An 18827-nucleotide genomic window follows, 5' to 3' on the forward strand; every position below is an offset into this window, starting at 1 on the left:
GAATTAATTCCCAGCAGGATGAAGAAGGGGTGCGGGACATAGCACCTCCTGAAGTTTAATGTTAAAATCGCTTTCAGTTCAGGCAGACCAGCACCCGTCTCCCCCTAGTGCCCTGTAGACATGTTCATACTGGCAAACACCAAAACAACCTCCATGCAGAGTCCTTCTGTTTTCACTAAATGCTGTTCATGCAGCTCACATGTTCATGAAATATCCAGTATTCTAACTGTCCTATTTGCTATCGCTGTTAAAGTTTTTGTTTAGGGTTGGCTTGCTTTAAGCCTCCATTATTCAGTCTAAAACCACTAAAATTGAAAGCACTGTAGCAGCTTTATGAGCAAGTATTTCAAAGAAGGTATTGAAAAGGTACAACATGACCCTTCTGACTGATCTTCCAGAGCTGAACATTTTTGGAATGCCTGCATGTTTATCTTCATTTCATCAGCCAGTGTGGCTACCAGTGCAAGAACAATGAGCTCCTGCATATTACAGTGGTCCCCTGACTCCTTCCACAGGCCAGGGGAGGACTCTGAATCATGACGACAGGAAACTGTCACAGTGTAGTGAGGGGGAAAAACAGGAAATGGGGATGAGATGGGTTTGGCCCAGCTATGCTGTTGCACCAGCACGCATTTGGCCCAGCTGACGCAGGCGCGTTTTGGCCCAGCTGATGCAGACTTTCGCGTTTGGCCCAGCTGACGCAGACGCGTTTTGGCCCAGCTGATGCAGACTTTCGCGTTTGGCCCAGCTGACGCAGGCGCGTTTTGGCCCAGCTGATGCAGACTTTCGCGTTTGGCCCAGCTGACGCAGGCGCGTTTTGGCCCAGCTGATGCAGACTTTCGCGTTTGGCCCAGCTGACGCAGGCGCGTTTTGGCCCAGCTGATGCAGACTTTCGCGTTTGGCCCAGCTGACGCAGGCGCGTTTTGGCCCAGCTGATGCAGACTTTCGCGTTTGGCCCAGCTGACGCAGACGCGTTTTGGCCCAGCTGATGCAGACTTTCGCGTTTGGCCCAGCTGACGCAGACGCGTTTTGGCCCAGCTGATGCAGACTTTCGCGTTTGGCCCAGCTGACGCAGACGCGTTTTGGCCCAGCTGATGCAGACTTTCGCGTTTGGCCCAGCTGACGCAGACGCGTTTTGGCCCAGCTGATGCAGACTTTCGCGTTTGGCCCAGCTGACGCAGACGCGTTTTGGCCCAGCTGACGCAGACACTCAGCTGTGGGCCTTAGCCAGAAGACAAGCATCTGTTTTGTTTTTTTTCTACCAGATGCTGAATCAGTCTCAGGACGTTTTTAGTACTCCAGGGAGAGCTAATGCGAAATCGCTGAATCTTCCTTATCAAAGACCGAGCAAAATGCCATGAAAAACACACAGATTTGTCTTACCGGGGAATTTATTTAGGCCTAAAAACTTTGGCCTCGTCACTTCACAGCAGCATACCCTACGTGGCTGCTGAGAGGATGCGACAGAAGACAGGCGGAAAGAGAGCAAGGTCTTGGACTATCGTCATGGACTCCATTTGGAGAACAGAGTCAGCGCACCAGCTTCAAAGCCTCAGCTGCATGTTTGTGGAGGATATCCTGACTCCACCTGCCCACCCCTGCTAACAGCCGTTCCCAACTGATACTGTTACCATGAATCATGTGTAAGGGCAGAGAAACAAAGAAAGCGGGATCTATATTAATGTACATAATAGTGTTAGGCTTTTTACCAAATAGTATTTTAAGGGTTTTTTGTTTTTATTTTTGTTGGATCTTTACCATAGCCAGAGCACAGGGGTGAATTTTATGTAGTTGTGGTCTTGCTTATTACTGAATTACAGACACCATTTCCTTTTAAGCAGGGCTCATGGTACTGTGAAACGCAGCTAGTAGGTGTGCAGGTCATACCACACTGCGTGTTTTCTGTGCTGTAAGGTTTGATATGGACTGTAACTCATATGCAAGAGAGTATGTGAGGCAGCTGGACCGAGGCATGTTTGCAGGTTGGAGTTCAAGACATTTTAGTATATCACACTTCTAGTCAAGGAGTGACTCATAGGGGTGTGTGCTTTGGAGGGGTTGTACAGTAATCCAGTTAGTGTTGTGTATATGCTAGAAATTGCCATAAAGCTGGTAGCACATTAGAGAGGAGAGAAAGTGTGTGTGTGTGTGTGTGTGTGTGTGTGCGCGCGCGTATGGGATTGAATGGTAGCATGAGTATCCATACGATGTAAACAGTTGTGGGGAGGAGACTGTAAACATTCTACTCCATATGAGGCCATTTGAGTCCCACATAGGCTACACAAAATGTATACACAGCTGTTTTCTCCACTGTATACGCGCACACACGTATGCACACACACATCCTGCAACAGCCTGCAAGAAAGAATGGGAGGCAGAAAAGGGAAGGATGGAGAGAGAGGGAGGGAGGGAGGGAGGGAGGGAGAGGGAGGGAGGGAGGGAGAGTGTGTGGGTGTGTGGGTGGGGGGTGTGGGAGGGTGTGAGCACTCTAAGGCTGAAGCCATTCTGGTGCACTTCTGTTCTGGACTGCTGAGACTCCACTTAACACAAGGAACACGCGCACGCGCACACACACACACACACACACATGCAGACCTACCCCTACGTGTGTGTGTGTTACTTCTCTGCGGTGGCAGGTAAGACACAGGAGTGGGCAGTGGGCTGTTGGCTGGTCATCATGCATGTTGATAGAGCGTTAAGTGGTCTGCTTGGCTGAGAAGGAACTGCTTTCTGCCTCAGACATGTGAAAGGTCTCTGTGAAGTGAGGCTGACGAGAGTATGTCCAATGTAGCTGACAGACACACTCTCGCGCACTCTTTCTTTCTGGCTTTCCTTTTTTCTCTTCATGATCGTTGTTAATTTTGTTATCTCTCTGTCAGATTTAGAGAGTTGTGATAGTTCGTCCACCATAACGGCTGACTTATGGCATACTTTGCCACCGCAAAAATAAAAACCTTAAAACAGAAGAGGAATTGAAATCTCCTCTGTGTGCATCCTTGTATGTGCACATGTACTCAGGCCACTTAGATACAAGGAAAGTGCGACTGTAGCGCCTTGTCCACTTGTTTTATGAGCTGCTTGCCTGCTGTAGCTACTGACAGCACAAGGCGTTCCTGAGCTGCCGTTACCCAGGCACACATGGAACTGGGGTAAGTTCTTGGTGGCTGGGTGTTCTTGGTGGCCAGGTAATTGTGGGTCAGTGTTCTTGGTGGCTGGGTTGTTTGTGGGTCAGTGTTCTTGGTGGCCAGGTGTGTGTGGGCCAGAGTTGGGAGCAGAGTGATAGAAGCCTGCTGCTCCTTGGTCGACTGTGACAAGCTGGTGTGCACAAGATCCAACACAGACGGGCCATCTGAAGCTCTGTCATTTCAGGCCCCATTTGTCTTTGTGTGTGTTTGGTGTAGAACTGATGGGGCCTCACATTTGATGTGTTTAAGTTATAGGTTTTTATAAATGCACATTGGCTTTGAAATCCTGGGTCCTTTTAAGATCAGGCATAGTTCCCTGCCTGCCAAATAAATTCTTGCAGCTTCTGGAATTCAGTAGACTTTGACTCTGTGAAATGTGAGTGTGCTGAAGCATATGTTTTTGTCGACTAGCAAACTCTAGTACTTATTGTTTATTGCACTGATTGTTGTCTGAGATGGAGCTTATGTGTTTTGCACTTCTAGGCATTAGGATTGATCCCTGTATTTCTACAGTATTCTAGTTCAATTCTAGTATCTTGGACTCTAACCTACTCTACTAACTAGAATGGTAGGAATGAAAGTTTGTGCTATTGTTCCTTTTCTGATACTTTAAAAAGTGAGAGGTCAGACAAACAGCAAATCAGTCTAGGAGTTGTCACCAGCAGAACACAATCAGAAAATTAAACAAACACAAAAAGGTAATCAGATTAAAACAGAGCAAGAACAATAGCAGGCTCCTTACAAATATGCTCGAGTGTAAGCAAAAGTATTATAATTTTAAAACACGCAGAAAAGTATTAATCCGTCAAAGCTATTCGTCACTGAGAAAAGTCATTCGTTACTGTCCCCCTCTGTATGGTGATGACCAGATGAGTTGAGTTGGGGCTGGTCAAACACAAGCCGAACAATAACATTTGTAGTGTAGTGAGATGGTCTAATTAAGGGAGTAAAGACAAAACCAATAGGAGGTAAGATTCAGTGACAGTTGGCCAGAGCTGCAGTTATATTGGCCTTCCTTCACCTGCAACCTTTCTGGACTGAAATCATGGATCCCACCCAGTGCTCTTATATGGGTTATATATTCTCTTTTAAACTTATTAATCGATGCTTCTGATGATTTTTCAAATGATACTTTCTTTTTGTTGTCAGGGCAGGTTTAGTAATCCCTCCGGTATTTGCTCATTTGCTCCGAGTTACTTTTGTCTGTTTTTTTTGGACTCCCTTGCTCTCATCCACTTTACTCTTTGCTCTTTTGTGACGAGCTGTTTTTCTCCCCAAAACGCTCCAGTCAGTCGGGCCGTCACTCTGAGTCCAGCAGGCACATTTGTTTTGGCTCCTGAAGGTGAGCTGTGTGCGTGTGTGTGTAGGTGCGTGTGCGCGCGTGTGTGCGGGTGCGTGTGCGTGTGGAGAGAACTGGTCTGGAGCGCACACACACGTTTTGCTCCCTGTGAGTTGATAACTGTTTTATTCTCTAGTCCATCCCATTTTTCCATCCTGATGATCCTGTTCTAATCTTGTAGTCATAATCGAGTTTCTCTCTTTCATGTTCTTCATTGATTTAGTTCTTAAACTGCTTAACTTGGTTAACCTTTTTTTTTGTGATGCCAGTTAGTTGTTGACTGATTAATCGATTGATTTAATGCCATTTTTTAAAAAGAAATGCCATTTCCTTTTCTGATGCATTCTGTTTTTACAAAGTTTAGGTTTATGATTCCCTGTGGATATTTAGTTGATACATTTATTTATTTAAAATAAGAGCACTGCAGACAGTGCAAATCAGAGACAATGCAGACCACCAGCGTTCCTGTTCTCTAAATATCAGTATTGTCACTGACCAATGAACCATATCAGTTTACTACTGTCAAGCATAAACATACATAGTATCAATACCCATTAGTGGAGGTGTATAAATGATCGTGTGTGTGTGTGTGTGTGTGTTTGAGGGGTAGAGCTGGTGTTTATTATAGCATCAGTTGCTGCAGATGCAGTACTAATCAGATTAACAATAAGAGGAAGCTGAATGGAAGGGTTTTCCTCCCCTCTCCTCTCCATCTCTCTCTTTTTCTTTCTTTCTTTCTTTCTTTCTTTCTTTCTTTCTTTCTTTCCGGTCTTCTGCTTCCTGCTGTTCTTAGGTTCATCAGCTTTGATAAGAGAGAGTGCTTGGCTTTACCCGAAGGCTTGTACAGGAGGCTTCATTAGACTGAGAAACAAATGAACGGAAAAGGGTGTTAGTGTAGGGATGTGAATCCCCTGTTTCCTTTACAGACATTAAACTTTATTTCAGTATTGTTGAAACGTTCTGTGGTAATTTTTTCCTTTTACAACAAATGTTATTTTTTATGTCCTAAGCTTTTTAAAGAGGTCCTAGATAGTATTGGTCCTCAAATTCTGAGTATTATTAATAGCAGACTCAGTATGGCCATGCTTCTTCCCAATCTTAAACATGCGATAGTGCAGCCTCTCATTAAAAAACAAACCTTGATTTTCCTGTCTGTACTAATTATTGAAGTATATCTAAGCTTCATTTTATGGGAAAAGGTTCAGAGAAAGTAGCCTTAATACGGTTGAAATCATATCTAGACAGGAATAATATTTATATTTTTCACTCTGGCTTTAGAGTATTTCATAGCACTGATTCCGGCAACAATGCGGTTCTTATGCTCTTAGATTTATCAGCAGCCTTTGATACCATAGCTCATAATATTCTTATTAATTCATTGGAAACCAGTTTTTGTATCAAAGGGACTGCTTTGAACTGGTTTAGGTACTAATCATCTGATAGGACTTTCTCAGTCACCTGTGGAGAAGTGACCTCCTTAACTGCTAATTTGTCATGTGGGGTTCTGCAAGGATCTAGATTGGGTCCAATACTGTTTTCATTATGTATGCTGGCCTTGGGGTCCATCTTTAGGAAACATGGTGTAATATACCACTGTTATGCTGACAACACCCAGATTTACTTACCTTTGATAAATAATGAAGCTATATCTGTAACATCATTACTGCTTTGTATTGAGGATGTCTGGATAATTTTAATGAGTCCAAGACAGAATTGGTTCTGTTTGAATAAAATGGTCCTCCTAACAGCTTCTTCTGAAACCTCGGTGTGCTGGCAATATTCTATTAAACCCACAGTCAAATAAGTGGAAGTTATATTTGATAATGATTTTAAATTATTTTAAATTTGATAGGAAAATTAATGCAGCAGTGAAACAGTTCCTCAATTAAGATTTTTATTCAAGGTTAAACCTGTTCTTCCAATTTTTAAAAAATAATTCATGCTTTTATCTCCATGTTTGGACTACTGTAACGCTCTCTATATAGGTACAGGATAGACAATGATTTCAAGGTTACAGCTAGTCCAATATGCTGCTACTAAGTATCTAGCTGGCACTCTAAAAAGAGAGCATATCACGTCTGTGCTCCCTCTATTGGCTCCCTGTGGTTTTTAGAATATGTTTTAAGGTTTATTATTAGTTTATAAGTCTTTGGCGGCACCTAAGTTATGGACTGAACTGCTGCAGATTCGTTTAGTGCCCACTTTATCAAAGCTCACTTTTATTCTATAGCTTTTACTTATCTTCTAATGGCGTGTGTTTTTGGAGTAATTATTTTTAATTTTATTCTGTTTTATGAATTTGTCTTGTTTTTTAGCATATCTATTGTACAACACTTTGGTCAATGTTTGGGCTAGCAGTAGCAAAGTTAGATAAAGTTAGGTAGAAAGTTGCCAGTTCAAGCCCCACCACTGCCAGGTTACCACTGTTGGGCCCCTGAGCAAGGCCCTTAACCCTCAGTTACTCAAGTTGTGATCAGTCGTAATTGTAAGTTGCTTTGGATAACAGCATCAGAGCTAAATGCTGTGATTGTTTATTTGCTGTTTTTAATTGTGCTTTATAAATAAACTGACACTGACATTTCAGGAGTTAATGTATTGAATTGACTTATGCATATACATGCCTATTCTCTACCCTCTTTTTCAGGTGTGTCACCATCCTCTGTGTGAAGGTTTAAGGGGTGGTAGCCCGTTGCACCTCTGCGAGTCATGTGACTCGCGCTGTCACACTGTTCCTGATGGAAACATGGTCTTTGACCGACATCCACGTTTTGACCTGCAACCACAAGGTACAGGGCTTCTTCTCCCCAGAACAGCAAGGAAAACTGTGCGCTTGATTATATTCTTGTGAATAATCCATTTCAATAAATCGCAAAGGGAAAAAAAAAAAAAATTCCCCAATGGAAAAGAAATGTCTTGTTGGCAAGTGTGTTGAGGGACAGCGAGTGCCCCTTGATAAGGTTAGATAATAAGACGACAGTTTTAGTACTTCCTCTAGCTCTCAATTTCCACATTGCTCATAAGGTTTTGCACTTATGTCAGTGAAAGCTAAGCCAGGTAGGCTTCCTTATAACACAGAGTGAGAAGGGTACAGTACAGCTGTGGCAGGATGATGGTCTTCTCTCTTTTCCTGCCCCCCTGTCAGGATCCATCCTGGCCCGCAACGTATCCACTCGGTCCTGCCCCCCCCGCACTGGCCTCGTCTCTGACCTGGAGGAGGGGGACGATGGGGGCTATGACCTTGCGTGAGTACTCCTTCTCTTTTCCATCTCCGTCCCGCCATCCGCTTTAGACTCGTAGGGGCTCACCAGCTTTAGTGTAAGAGGATGTCCCTGTACTTTCCAGAGGGAGTCTTTTGAGGATTTAACTCTGTGTTCCTCTTAACAGCTAAACTGGCCAGTTTTGGGGAAATGGAAAATGAAAGCTTAAGGGTGCATGTTCTTGGTAGTTCTAACCTTTTTGTCTAAAAGAATTTAGTATGAAGATGTTTAACAGTGAAATTTAATCAGAATAAGATGGCTTTGTGTGCCTCTTGCATCTGAGGGCACTCATGAATGAACAACTTCAAAACATTTCTCATCCAGGAATGAAGTAAATTTCCTTGAACTGTTTGAAAACATGAATAAATTGTTAGAAATAAGTACTTCAGATTTTTTTTTCAAATGAATCAATCACTTACTTTCTAGCCTCTCTCTCTCTCTCTCTCTCTCTCTCTCTCTCTCTCTCTCTCTCTCTCTCTCTCTCTCTCTGTGTGTGCGCACACGGCGCCCTCCAGAGATCGCAAGAGTGGCCCTATAAACCTAGTAAAGAAGAAAGCAAGGAGGAGACACACAGATGTAAGTAACGAACCTTAGCTCTGTGACGATCAAATCAAAATAAGTGAGAAAAAACAAGAAAGTCAAAGGTTGTTTGGGGCCCTCAGAATGCTTTTAAGTTTAGAATGCCTTATGGGTAAAGTTGCAGCTTGTTTCGTTATTCCAGCTGTAACGTTTCTCTCTTTCTGTCGCCCTCTGCAGGATGCCAGTAAAGAGTGCTTCACGCTGAAATTTGATTTAAATGTTGACATTGACATGGAAATAGTACCAGCTGTTAAAAAGAAATCCTTAAGGTGAATATCTTCAATTCATCCAACAGGCCTGCTAAACAGTAAGGTGTTGCATACCACTCAATGTTTAAATCCCTTCTGTCCACTATTAGGGTTTGGCAAAAGGTTTATAGTCATATATATGTGTGTTTTGTCACATTGAAAGCCGTCTTTGTGCCAAGACTAGCTGTTTAGCGCAGATGTACCTGGAACTGTGATGTGCTCTACTGGGTGTGATATTGATGGCAGATCTGTGCTGTCTGTCACAGGGAGGTTCTGGGCACTGTGTTTGAGAGGAAAGGCATTGAGCTCTCCTGCGTTGATCTTTTTCTCGATCAGTCCAACACTCCTCTCTCCCTGGGCTTTGAGGCTTACCGCTTCGGGGGACACTACCTCCGAGTGCGAGGTGCGCCTGGACATTTATTGCCACACATTATTTGCTCAGAGTATGTTACATTAAATTAATAAACAAACAAAAATGACCATTTTTGTGTGAATAGCAAAGTAGCAATGTTCAATATTGTTATTTATTTACTGTGAGATGGTTGTCATTGTGTCCCTGAAGACCATGTGTCTATCCTTTGACCTCAGCAGAGTTTCCTTTTTTTCTTCGCTCAACCAATAAGATCACACCCTACACATTTTTCATATGTTCATTTTACACATCTAGAGTGGAAATTTTACTCAGCTAGTAGGAGGATCACCTCCGCTATCTGAACTGCTAAGTCTTTTGGGAAGCTACATTAGAACTGCCTTACGCTTAGTGTGCTGATGGTCTAGATGTTTGTTGATCTCCCAGGGTCAGTGCTCGGAGGAGCAACCTACTAGGCAGGCGGCGGTCATTCAGACTGCAACGTCAGCTTCTTAGAGGGGGAAGGGTAACTCCTTTCCTCTATTTTGAGAATTTTGTTTCTTAAAAGCTCAGGTCATCATGGTTGACAGTGTTTAACAATAAAAAATAGGGTTGTTAAGAATTTGGATATTGTGACATTTTCCTCATAGTGAAACCCTCCATAACCCTTGAAATGCATATTGTGACTGAAAAAAATGTTTAAACGTGTTCTAGGACAGCCAAGCTAGAAAATGAGACCAAATATGACATTTAGCTAATTAAGGTGTGTGTGTGTGTGTGTGTGTGTGTGTGTGTGTGTGTGTGTGTGTGTGTGTGTGTGTGTGTGTGTGTGTGTGCAGCACGGCCAGGAGAAGAGCTCCGTGTTGAGAGGGGGGTGAAGGACCCTAGGTCTCTCAGTCTGCCCATCATGAGGCCCTCAAGTGCACGCAGTGCCTCCACCGGTCGTGTGGAGCACGGCTCTCTGGGTCGGCGTGAGGCGTCTGATCTGCTTGTCAGTTTGGTGAGTTAGAAGTGACAAAGTCTTCCACTCTGTCTCTGTCTTCATCTCTTTCTCACATCTGTCGTCTCTTAGAGGACCAGAAGTTGCATCAGAAAACCTGGGAGGCAAATATGTTTCTCTGCCAGGAACTTAAGAACATAAAAGAACAGAGGGACTTCAATGGAAACTTCTGTTGCCAGATAATAATGTTTTTGCCATTATTTTCTGTACATGTGAAATGGGGCCTCACTTATCATACTGCACAATTCCCAGGCTTTGGACTGTACCTACATTTTAACCTTTAAATCAGTTATTTTGTGGAAGCCAGTAGAGATATGACCCTTGAGTCATGACCTGTGCACTGGATGACCATAAAGCTCTGGGCTGTTAAGTATCTATTTATATTGATTATTTACTGTTGTTTTAAGAACTTTGTACAAAATGCCATTACCACCCACAGGAAAAATGATGCAGCATACTGAGAACAATAGATCTTTAGAAGTGCTGTATGGGAACCTATGGGATTTGGCTGGTTTTAAAACTATGAATATTTCCCAGAAATCAGAAACACACTCCTCCACTTGGACATGTCATCTTAAGAAAAATTAACTGAAAATAATCTTCTTGAAAATGATGAGTATAGTAGAACCAACCAGTCTGATGAGCAATATAGGAGATTGTATAGTGACTGGGTATGGGAAACTGTGTAGTGCGTAGGTATGGGGGGCTGTGTAGTGACTGGGTACGGAGGAGTGTGAAGTATGGAGGACTGTGTATTGTCTGGCTATGGAGGACTGTGTATTGTCTGGCTATGGAGGACTGTGTATTGTCTGGCTATGGAGGACTGTGTATTGTCTGGCTATGGAGGACTGTGTATTGTCTGGCTATGGAGGACTGTGTATTGTCTGGCTATGGAGGACTGTGTATTGTCTGGGTTTGGAGGTATGTGTAGTGTCTGGATATGGAGGACTGTGTAGTATCTGGATATGGAGGACTGTGTAGTATGGAGGTCTATTTAGTACATGGATATAGGGGACTGAGGAGTGTCTGGGTTGGTTTACTGTTCTCGGGAATGAAGAACAGACTCTGCCAAGTCTGGTGTGTAAGGTAGTTCAGACCTACACTGTACATGTTAAAATTGTCTCACAGATTTGTCAGAAAGTGGTTTGTTCTGGGGAATAAAAGTGTCAAAGAGCTCGTCCTCCAAGTTCGTCTAATCCATTGATGTAAGACGCTCTAACTCGTGCCTGATTATATTAGAAAATGTCATTTTTCCCCAGAGGCATTTTGCTGTGCTTGTAAAAAGGATGTAACATTTAGGATGTAACATTCTTGTACATTTTGGCAGCATGGTATATTTGTGTTTCTTACTGAATGTCTTTAGCAGACTAAAACAAATTGCTGAGAACGGGTAGGAAATGCTGATGGGTCATGATTGCGTATCTCATAAAACCGACAACAGATCTCTATGGCTGATTTATGCAAAGCCTCCACTGGTGACCAAAGTTCAAAGCTCTCACTGTTTTTACTTCCTCATAACCTGCTCTGACCCAAAGCTCCATCTACATCAACAGGCATGCTCTGTAGAAGACTACTGGCATCTCCAGCCTGGTCTCATTTCATGGAAAATCTCACCCAGATGGCTGGGGTCCTGCAGAACCAAAACAGGCACCTGTAGACTTTCATCTCTGAATCCACCTTGGCAGTGGTTCCAGTCCAGTTGTTGGATGGTGAGGGAGAGTATGTCGGATTGTGTTGCTGGATTGATTCTCATGTGGACAGGAAGCAGTAAGCGCACTACTCAGCTAAGAAGGCCAGTACTTCACTGGGCTGTGCTGTAACCAGGCAAGCTCATGTAACCAGTGAGTCATAAATGAGAGTGTAAAGACTGAGACAGATAAGACCTGTGACAGAGAGAATGAAAGCGCTAGGAGTGGCACCTGCATGTTGACCAGGTGGCAGGTGAACCGAGTGTCACTGTAAGCTGTGGGCTGGAAGGGGTGGGTTGTGAGCCCTTCACCACCCTCAGTAGTTGCTGCAGGTCAAAGGGCGTTGTGATGGAGGAAGGCTTTCACCCAACAGAACTGGGAGGCACAGATTAGAACACAGAGCGCACTGAAGAACAGACGGTTCTGACTGGTGCGGGCAGGGAATATCGAGCACTGAAGCCTTGTTTGTCTTTTGAGATGGTGGCGGTTGTAGTACCGATTTACCCTTTAACAAGTGTGAACCTGAAGAAATCTTGAGGAATTTCATTTTGGTGTTGTGTTATTACATGCAGCGCTGTATTAGCAGTTAAAATTGCTTGAGACAGCAGCTACTGGTATGTGGGACTGCTTTTTTGGTGGACTTTGGACATTTGTTCTTTTTTTTTTCCCCCCTTTGGACCTCACGATGCTCACAACCATTAGTGGGACTTCCTGACCTTTTTTGGATTTGCCAGAAGTTTCTGTCTGCTCGTCTTTTGCGCAATCGAAGCGCTTTCCTTGCAACGTTGAAATGCCGAATTTCCGTCAGAGGACGTGGCGTGTGCCCAGTTTGCCCTCCCTGGCAGAGAAGCCGGAGGGAATGCTGACCTCCTACAGCCCCCTGAGTGAGCCCTCTCCAACTTCTCCACACTGCCCCAGCACACCGCACACAGCCGGGCTGGTGGCGGCACGTGTGCAGTGCTTTGAAGCCAGGGTCAGCCCTACCCCAGGCGGCAGCCACCCCTCTGATCTGTCAGGAGAGACTAAACAAGGAAACAAGGTACACGGTGCGCTGACCAACGTCTGATAGACAGAGTACTCGTTCCTCCTATGAGATGATTAAGATGTTGAGAGAGTCTTCAAAGCAAAATATCTTGGTGTTGCATCTTCAAATGTTCATGTTATGACATTTTGGGAAGTTTAGTTATGAGCACAAGAGTAGAGTATTGATAAGCACCACTGTTATGAAAGTGTCTCTGTTTGTGCCCATAAAATTATGGTGCATTCTGACTACTACTGGATTGTTAAAGATGCATTATGACTGCTGGTAAATTATTACATGCATTAGGTACATGCCAAGTCACAATGCAGAGCACATGGTAAGATGAAGTGAAACGGAATGGGGTCCTTTCCGGTCATCTGTAACAGACTGCAGATAATTTACTAATTGTCTGTGGAGAATGATCATATTCACCATTCTAAAGCTTTAATTTTTAATTTTTAATTGAAAATTTGTAGAAAAATTAATCTTAAGCAGTCTCTCTTATCTTACTGCACTATCGTATATTTGCCACATTATTGCTATACACAATATTAATATTTAACTCTTCATAGATACATCTGCTGAAGCCTTCTGTGCAGAGCTGCAGGTACGACGACCAGGGTTTACTGTTAGTTTCTGTAGTTCGGTCATGTCTTTACTCTGTTATTGGTTTTTATGCTTTATAGACATGTAGGTGGCAAATTGAGGCAATTTCTAGATGTGCCTGAAACAAATTTGAGGAAACCTCATGATTCACACAAGCAAATGACATGGAGTTGAACCGGAAATAGGTTAATATGTACAGGTTTCACTCCCTATTTCTCTCTCCTTCAGAGGTTTTCAAGCCTTTGACAAAAATGTATATCAACAAGGCATTTACTTTTAGCCCTAAAACTACCATTTCTCTTCTCTTACCATTAGTAGTGATATATTCCTGTGTATGTTGTAACCAGCAAAGATGTACTCAAAGTTGTTTTCAAAGTTTTGAAAAATTTGGCTTTGACACAGAAAAAGGAGCACAGTAGATAAGAGCAGAAAGTTTCCCTTTTGATTCCTCTGTCTACTTTTCTGTTTATGGACTTTGAGAGAGAGTCTGTCTCTTTAAAATGCAAATCAGGCAATTAAGCCCATCCTGGCAGCAGCTAATTAGTTACGCTCAGTAGAGGTGTGCTTTTGCTTGGCTCCAAGTGATTGGCTTTATGCTGCGCCATGAAGTGTGTGAACCTCAAGGATAAACTGAGATAAAAGGGGAATCTCTGGTGTTAACTGTCCTTGTAAACTGCTGATATAGAAGCTGAAGCTGAGGGCCCTTATGCAGTAATATTTTGCAAAAGCCATGCGTGTTCTGTCCCGGCTGCTCTCTTCCAGTTCTGTTCTGTGCACTTGAGTACATGTAGGGTCCTTATGGAGTGTTAGCCTTGAGTTTGACTGCCTTCACGGATCTGCCTAGTAGGATCAGGGGAAGTTAATGCAGCGTTCATCAATGGAGAAGTCCGCCAGTGACTCCAGGATATGACCAGTCTTTCGTCTCAGGCATTTCCTCCTGCGTGGACAGAAGCCAACTGTTCTGCAGTCGGTTCAAGTCATTCTAACATCCTGGCTATTATCAGGACAGGAAATTTAAGAGCTGACACTGGATCAGTAGCTAGAGGTGGCGAGAGAGTCGGACTCCGCCTCCCTGCTTTCCAGCCGCTTCTTCTGTCCCCACTCTTCCTGTTCGCACAATAGGAGGGCAGGATCCTGCCGTTTCCATGACAGCCAGCCAGGCCTCCTCAGCAATGCAGCAGGCTCTGCTCAGACCTCCACCTTCAGGTTCACTCGCACACACGGCGACACGCGCGGGCAGCGAGGGTGCATGTGAACGTCTTGTTTCATTCAGGCGCTTGGAAGGGTTTGACAGATCAGCGGGGGAGTAGCAGCACACGACTGTATGGTTTACAGAAGCAGGCAATTGCTGGAGTTTTGTTCTCAGGGGGACAATAAAGGACTGAGTCGTTTCTGGATGTAGTGCAATGGTGATGAGCGTTTTGGAAATGCCTCTGACATCCACGGTGAGGAGTGGCTGAATTACTGCTTGCATGCTGGCATGCTGGTTTATTTTTAAAGCAGAGAGGTTGGCTTAAGATTTGCACAACTGCTTTCTTGGAAATTGAAGGTTATTTAATATATGTAAATGTAAATTGTTGGATTCATTTAAAAAAAAAAGGAAACAGTTTTTTTTTTTTTTAAATAGTGAAATAGTAAAATTTGTTTAATAATTAGAAAAAGCTGAAATATAACTATGTGCTAAAAGAGGTGCCATCACAGATTGTGTTTCCTGCATGCATATGCTTAGCGGGCTGTTGGGTGCTAAAACACTGCACATCATCACAAGTGTTCAAGTCCATGTAAAGGATGTCATGTCACATTCTGGTGTGGGTCTAATTGAATGAACAAAAATGCTTAGAGCAAGAGTTAAACAGTGAACTTGTCTGAAGTGTACTATCAATCCTGAGCTTGTTTGTGAATCTAATGTGTTGAAGAAAGTGAGACACACACAGGCACTGATTAATGAGGCCCTGCCCCTTATAGCAGCATATGTGTCCATCTTATGCAAAGGTGTAAGTACTCATCTGTATACTGGTACACTGACCTAGCAGTTAGTATGGGTAATTTTCCACAACATGGCTTTTAATTCTAGTTACCTGATGCTATTTCTGTGTGTAAAGTGTGCTTTTGCTCTCACAGAAAATGAGATTATGCAGCTAGATTAAAAGGCAGCAGTAGTTGGAGTTACTTTAAATGCATTGATCTTTTAACAGAAACATAGTATATTGAAGCCCAGCTAAGATTGTAACACTGACAATTTAAAGGTTGCTTTTAAACTGCTTGAATCACAAACTGGGCCTTGTAGACGGCTGGGAGTAGAGAACTCTGTTTAGCACCAGTATTAATGCAATTACATAACATTCATCCCAACACTGAAAAGCCTGCTTGTCATTTTTCTTATTTTTAAAATATTGTTTTTTCCCCCCTAAAGAAACCCCATCAGTAGAACTCATTGTCTCAAAAGCTTAAGTCATTTGAACCCCAGGGACATCGTGTCATTTTCCCTTGGTGTGTTCATGCGTTCCTCACTTCTTCTCCATTGTGTCAGGAAGGGAAAAGCCTTGGCTGTTTTTTCAGAGTGTTGCCTTTCCTGTTGTGACTCATGGGTTTCTCCTGTTCTCCTGGGTCAGAGGGTTCACACCATGCTGTCAGTCAGTCCTCTGACGTTGCAGACCCCCTTCCTCGCAGAGACTGTTGGCAAAACCAAGATGACCCAGAACCCTCTCTTGACAGCAGGAATCAAATCAAATCAAAATGTATTTATATAGCGTTTTTTACAACAGATATCACAAAGCAGCTTTACAAACGTCCAAGTCCAAGACCCCAGTGAGCAAGCCAAGAAATGTTTACAGGCTTTTGCTTTCCAGCTCTTTCTGCCAGGCCCAAGGTGACGGCTACTCATGTACGATGGCTGAGATGAAGCCTGACGTGCATGTGCAAACATCCTGTTGCATTGTTTAAGTATAACCTGACGACCCCAAGGCTGAGACATGGTCCTGGACGCGTAAAATGCCACAATGCACCCTGACTACTTCTAAGGTCTTGCAGCATCTGGGTTGAGACTCATAGTTTGTATGATGGGAGTGGTCCTTTTCCTCTCTGCATGTCAAGATGCTCATCTTTTCTTCCAGAAGGATGCAGGAAAGGTGACTGTGGTGACATTCCCTGTCTCTGTCCCTCTCTCCCCCTCTCTTAGGGTCAAGCACGTCGACGGAAAAACATGACGGAGTTCCTGGGTGACGCCAGCATTCCCGCTACAGACTCCGTCTCCCAGCTGAGTGGCTCCTTGCCGAACTCAGCTACAGGCACGGATCGGTGGAAGAACCGTGCCGCCAGCCGCTTCAGTGGCCTCTTCAGCTCCAGCTCGAGCAACGGCTCCGTGGGCAAGGTGTGCGATCCAGATGCGCTCGGTCACAAAGCGTGTGTCTGCCCGTCAAACACGGGCCCTCCTCCACTTGGCAAAGTCATGTTTCTCACACTTAGACCCCACTTAGGCCATTCGGGTTTGAGGAAACGTCATCAATTTGTCAAAGCCAATGAGCTTTTAAAACTCCCAACTACCCTGTCTGAGCACAGGAAAACGTTTTTGAGTGGAGCTTTCCTGGAAGAGCACGTGGATTATCAGTGAAGTGTTTGTAGGGTCGGATAGAGGCGTCTGGTTGGGTAACTCATGGGGACCTCCACAACTCCCAGGCCTGAGTGTGTTTACACTATTGGTAGCCCCAGGAGGGGACACACGGTGGCAGAGGTCATGTCCTGCTATCTGCGTTCCGGCTTGGCTCCTTTTAATGCTCTGACGTTGGTCCGGTGTGGACAACAATGCCTTCTATGTGGTGTGCACGAACCAGGGAGCTTTTAAAAGGTGCCTAGGGGTTTGGCTTTGTGCTGTAAACAGCACACAGCACAATGAAGTGACTAACAATCCGCATAAATCTGTTCAACATCAGACAGCTGTACACAAATGTTAAACCAAGCAACTTACAACTAACGCTGTTTAGCTTCTGATAAATTACATAAACTCAAACTGATGAACCCACAATGTAGCTTGAAGTCCAGACAATAGGAACTGATGGGGTCTTTCATTCTTTTTTTTTTCCATTCTTTTCATTCTTCTGTCTGTATATCAACCAATGTATTCATCGATCCATCCGTCTTTCTATATATCTTACAGCAGGAGTGTGACCGAGTGGAGCAGTTGCAGAGTAAACTCCACTCCTACACGATGTTCGGATTACCCACAATGCCTCAGCAGCTCTCATTCCACAAAGACTCCTGGGAGGAAGAGCCCAACCTGGAGCTGGAGAACAGCTGGAAAGACCTGCTGGGAAACCCTGAGGTACACACACCACCATGTCACACAAGTACACACACCCATACACACCACACATACACACGCAGGGGCGAAATGTTAGGACGATTCCTAGGGCCCCTGACTGATGGGGGTCCTAAAAATTTATTGGAACATTAGGTACCAATATTAAATTATTAACCTGTCATCGTTAATATTTTATATCTTTTCATGGGGCCCAAAATCTCTGGTGGAACACACACTCATGCAGACACTCTCAAATGCATGCACACTCCTGCACACACACAAGCACACACATGTGCATGCTCTTCTTTTAAGGTAACATTACCCGAGCAGTTCTCTTACCAACCTTTGTACAACATGACAGACTTAAGGGTCTTGGTTTTTTTTTTTTTTGGTTTTTTTTTGGAGTTGTCAGGCACACAGATACTAAGATAAAAGCATAATTTAAAATGCCATAATCATCCATGCTGTGGGTTTTCTTTCTCATTTGCACAAACATGGACACAAACAGTGTGGTAACGAAGCGCATGGAAAATGCTGTCATAATCAAACATTTATGATATTATGACCCTCCATAAATACAAGACTAAAGTAATCTACACAGTGCTGTAGACAGACAAACTATCCTCCCATTTTATGGCTGTAAGCAAAGACGAACTGTAGGATAAGATGACCTATGCGTTAACAATATTTGTGCATTTAAATTGCATGGTGTCATGGAGATACCTTAGTATGTGTAAAAAAAACAATTCTGCATTAGTTGTCTACATCCTAGACACAGCCCTACAGTAAATATGAACAAATTCTATAGCTGTGGTTTGATGTTCATTTGTTTAGCAGTTAAATGTCATTGAATTAATTTGCATTCTCTTCCGTATATATAAATGTTGCTGTAACACTGAACATTATGCTGTAATTGAGCTTTTGTTACACAAATGCAGTGGTACAAGTATAATACAGTAATTAGATGAGCAGTAAGGTCTTTTCCATCTTCCATATAGCCACAGACAGGCTGTGTATTTCTCAGGCTGTTTATTTCTTTATCTTAGGCTTTGCCCAAACGACTGTGCCATCAACAGGAGGCCATTTGGGAGCTTCTGCAGACAGAGTCAGATTACATTAAGAAGCTACACGTCATCACTGATGTAAGCTCCACTTCAGAGAAACTCCTGATACAGAAATATTGGATTTACATTTGCCTCAGTTTACTTGTAGTAATTCGTTTGGAAACGAAGTTAATGGCTTGAGCTGTAGTGGTCAG

The 18827-nt window shown here is 43.6% G+C and overlaps 1 protein-coding gene across 16 annotated transcripts in view; it reads left to right on the forward strand.

Moving 5' to 3' along the window:
* The window catches only part of plekhg5a (pleckstrin homology domain containing, family G (with RhoGef domain) member 5a), a 37858-nt gene that overhangs the window by 11930 nt on the left and 7101 nt on the right, over positions 1–18827 (forward strand). For 10 of the 16 annotated variants that reach the window (XM_081705432.1, XM_081705433.1, XM_081705435.1 and 7 more), the window contains 9 exons: positions 7169–7310; positions 7667–7766; positions 8297–8357; positions 8538–8629; positions 8875–9011; positions 9797–9957; positions 16451–16642; positions 17426–17590; positions 18616–18711. In XM_081705432.1, coding sequence (XP_081561558.1) covers positions 7169–7310; positions 7667–7766; positions 8297–8357; positions 8538–8629; positions 8875–9011; positions 9797–9957; positions 16451–16642; positions 17426–17590; positions 18616–18711 — 1146 coding nt within the window. Of the gene's footprint in view, positions 1–2515; positions 2637–7168; positions 7311–7666; positions 7767–8296; positions 8358–8537; positions 8630–8874; positions 9012–9796; positions 9958–16450; positions 16643–17425; positions 17591–18615; positions 18712–18827 lie in introns of those variants that run through there. The other 6 variants (XM_081705429.1, XM_081705438.1, XM_081705427.1 and 3 more) reach the window with 2 other exon arrangements.

The sequence above is a fragment of the Electrophorus electricus genome, chromosome 22, assembly GCF_041902795.1.
Source record: "Electrophorus electricus isolate QZ-2024a chromosome 22, ASM4190279v1, whole genome shotgun sequence".
In the NCBI taxonomy this organism is placed as follows: Eukaryota; Metazoa; Chordata; class Actinopteri; order Gymnotiformes; family Gymnotidae; genus Electrophorus; species Electrophorus electricus.